Source organism: Temnothorax curvispinosus, unplaced genomic scaffold, assembly GCF_003070985.1.
Source record: "Temnothorax curvispinosus isolate PA1 unplaced genomic scaffold, ASM307098v1 QBEX01014557.1, whole genome shotgun sequence".
Classification (NCBI taxonomy): Eukaryota; Metazoa; Arthropoda; class Insecta; order Hymenoptera; family Formicidae; genus Temnothorax; species Temnothorax curvispinosus.
Window position 1 is genome coordinate 1 of NW_020224337.1, and position 3,718 is coordinate 3,718.

General features: G+C 34.4%; 1 protein-coding gene across 1 annotated transcript; it reads left to right on the forward strand.

Moving 5' to 3' along the window:
* Positions 1-1,227: 1,227 nt before the first annotated feature.
* Positions 1,228-3,630, forward strand: LOC112464768 (cytochrome P450 4C1-like). The gene is made up of 3 exons (XM_025031951.1): positions 1,228-1,342; positions 3,212-3,314; positions 3,501-3,630. The coding sequence occupies exons 1-3, from the start codon at positions 1,257-1,259 to the stop codon at positions 3,612-3,614; spliced, it is 303 nt and encodes a 100-aa protein (XP_024887719.1). The 5' UTR covers positions 1,228-1,256; the 3' UTR covers positions 3,615-3,630.
* The last annotated feature ends 88 nt before the right edge of the window (positions 3,631-3,718 follow it).

Below are 3,718 nucleotides of genomic sequence, written 5' to 3' on the forward strand. Positions count from 1 at the left end.
TGCGCTCTCAAGCCCGCCAATTCGGACGGGCGCGGCACCACCCCGTACCAGAACCATGAGCGCGAGTGACAATTATCACCGCGGGGCGGTTGACCTTTCTCGTATTTCTTTTACAAACACGAGACTATACATATAAGGACAAGCCTGTCCGCAAGAAATAACTCTCGCATTGAATAACTCCCCCGAGCATTACATACCGGGTGTTGAGACTGCGATTAAGATTTGCAAACTTGTGAGTTTCCACTTCAATCTGGAGCGAGCGGAATCAGCTCTCCGTTTTTACGCATCAGAGCTAAGACTATATAATCTCCGCCAACTCTTGAGAGTCCGCCCCTCCCACCCACCGAACAGGATTTGTTCGGTTTGTGGTGGTGGAAACCAAGGGCCACTCCACTCGAGGCACCAGCCGAGGACGACGACGTTCCCGAGCAAGGAGGCGAGCCAGAAGGCCTTCCCTTCCTAGACGATCATCAGCGGCAAAGGAGCCTGCGCCTACACAAGGGCCACTGTGGCACTTGACTCTCGTGAGCCTCTTGGAGTCACACCGGGGACTAACCCAACCACCAAGGCTGAGCCTTGCTCCGCGGTTGACCCACGGGCACTCAGGCCTCTGCCTAGTGGTTCCTGGAGAACAATCAGTACGCAGACCGAGGCCAGGAAAAAGAAGAGCCACCAGCAGAAAACCAAGGAGCCTGGAGACTCTGCCCTCCCCTGTGATCCCAGAGTTACCCCTCGATCGGGCCTCTACAACTCCGGGCAAAAAAGCCGACCAGAACAATAACCAGGAGGTCTTCTATGACAAAGACCTCCCTGGTTGTCCGCTGACAGCTAGACAAGCAGCGAAAATAAAGCTCTTGTTCTAGATTTTTTGAAAGCCCGGCGCCCTTGTGCGCCGGCATAAGATAAATCAAAATCAACTTATGTATCTAAAAATGCAATAAAGCTCGCTCATCTTTCTCAAAATCGAGACTCAAGATTTCACTCTTCTCAAAGTTTCTTCACCAACTTCCGTGCTCCCGACAACCATATATAATTATATACCCTCATATATGGCCATATAATATTGTTTAAGATTATATTTTCCATTTATTATATGATCATATAATCATATATCTACTAATATAAACTAATATAAACTAATATGAACAAATAAGAGGTTTTTTTCCGGGATATATTTTTTATAGCTACAGATGTTTCTGAAATATATTTGACAATATTATCATGATACTTTTACAAATGCGTTTGCAGAAACTGCCATGGGCACTTCACTACGAGACCTTGGTGCGTCCCAGCAGCGGTATCGAGAAGCGGTTCATCAGATGGGCGAACATTTTATTTATAGGTATAATAATTTATAGATATAATAAGTAATTGTATATTCATATTCCGTCTTAAGATATATGACTTCGTATTGTAGGGGAGACCGAGGCTAGTAAGTCAAATTTTCAGTTTTTAACTTTTAATAAAATACGTAAAAGAAATATCGTTATCGCGTTTACAGTAAGACGTATATTTGGCTGTCAAATTCAATTCTTAAAGTTAACTTAATTTGATAATAATTATCTAATATATTTAAGTATATTATTCCTTTTGAGTATATTATTCCTTAGAGGAAGTTCGGGTATTCTGAACCACCCTAAGCCTTTTTTAATATAACTTGAAAACTATTAAAGATAGCTGAACTTTGTTTACGCTGAGTTGTAATGCCAAATGTTTATTACAACGTATTCTTAGCCAATTTCGTTTATTTATAGTGAGTTTAATATTATAGCAAAATTTTCGAAGGTAGATTTTTATCGGGTAAAGTGAACCATGTTGGGCAAGGTATAGGTATCACTTTATCAATCTTGCAAATAAGTAATTTTTATTTTATTTTGCGGTATATTAATAACGAAACAGTTTATAATAATTATTATATTAGGGGAACGGGGGGTAGCCCCGGACAGTGGATAGCCCCGGACATTATTAAAATTTAAGTATACCGCGTATCTATGGCCATTGTTTAAACATTCTGCATATGTCGAGATACGCAGAAGGGCATATTAGAATGTTTAAACAATGGCCATAGATACGCGGTATACTTGAGTTTCAATAATGCCCGGGGCTACCCCTTGTTCCCTTATTATACATTTATTATATTATAATATATTACAAACTCTATTTTTAATTTTATAATATATTACAAAAACTCTATTTTTAATTTTTGTGTTTTTGTAACAATGTAGTCATACAAGTGCATGTTACACGTTTAAAACTTTTGCTCATATATACTATTCATTAATATCTATTCATCGTAAAAATATTACACTTAAAACAAAGAAACAATACAATACTTAAAATACTAAAAAGTGGCAGATTATAAACTATCTCGCCTCCCGAGTCAAAATTTTAGACAATTTTTTAACATCTGTAGATGCTAGAGGATCAATGTAGGTTTAATTTACATCCCAGGAAAAAAAATCTCTTATAATGTCATATGATTGTATAAGAAGCAATCTTATATACTCATATATGAATTTTGACCTGATAAGAACTTATATGGTCATATATGATTATATAAGATTATATAAGGACATATAAAAAATATCTCTTATAATGTCTTATATGCTCATATATGATTATATAAGATTATAATATAAGAATCACACATGATACTAGTATATAAGACCATATATGACTATATAAAGTAAAGCGGGAAGCACACACTTCTGCATAACGGTTGGTCCATACACATGTGCATAAGGAAATAGACCAATCAATTTTCTTATGCTTACGTATTATGAGCTGTGCAGAAGTGTGTGCTCCCCGTTTTATACTTAAAGAGGTTTAGCCATAGAATATTGTTCAAGATTATATTTATATTTCTTATATGACCATATATAATTATATATCTATTAATATGAACAAATAAAAGGTATTTTTCCCGGGTATATAATCATATATGCTCATATATGGCCATATAATATTGTTTAAAATTATATTTTCCATTTCTTATATGATCATATATAATCATATATCTACTAATATAAACTAATATGAACTAATACGAACAAATAAGAGGTTTTTTTTCCGGGCGTATTTTCTTTTTATATAGTAAATGTAATATTACTAATTGTAAATATATATAAAAAACTTAAATAATCGTTTTATAAAGTTACATTATAATCTTCTTAAAAAGTAACATGTCTATTATTAAATAATTATGGTTTAGATTAATGAGGCCATGGTTGCACGTCAATTGGATATTCTGGTTGACGCCAACAGGTAGAGAGCAAAGAAAAATTCTGAAGATATTACATGGATTTACTGAACAAGTACGTAAAAATGCTACTTAATATTATATTTAGACATTACATCTACTTTGGAAAATTACAAAAAATGTTTGATGCGTTTATCGTATAGAAACGTAAGATAATATTCTAAGTTAATTCATCAATGATGACAACACATTGCTAATAAATTATATAAATCATTGAAGAAGCATTAATATATTTGCACAGATTATTGCTGAAAGAAAACTTTATCATAATCGCACTAATAATCAATACTTGAAAAGCTTTGGTAATGACATGTCGGCAAAGAGAGATGACGCAGAACCGATAGAAAGTACGTAATGTAATCAGTAAACTGTTCCTTATATTTAGTCGATGTTAAAATATTATAATTTATATTTTACAACTTACTAATATTATATAAATATAAGTAAAAAGGGCTGTAA

Bases quoted from the DNA above. Each gene is read 5' to 3' on its own strand.
- LOC112464768 (XM_025031951.1), top strand. From the start codon at position 1,257: ATGGGCACTTCACTACGAGACCTTGGTGCGTCCCAGCAGCGGTATCGA. The intron at 1,343-3,211 runs GTATAATAATTT...ATTATGGTTTAG, and splicing joins GGCGAACATTTTATTTATAG to ATTAATGAGGCCATGGTTGC. The intron at 3,315-3,500 runs GTACGTAAAAAT...ATATTTGCACAG, and splicing joins TACATGGATTTACTGAACAA to ATTATTGCTGAAAGAAAACT.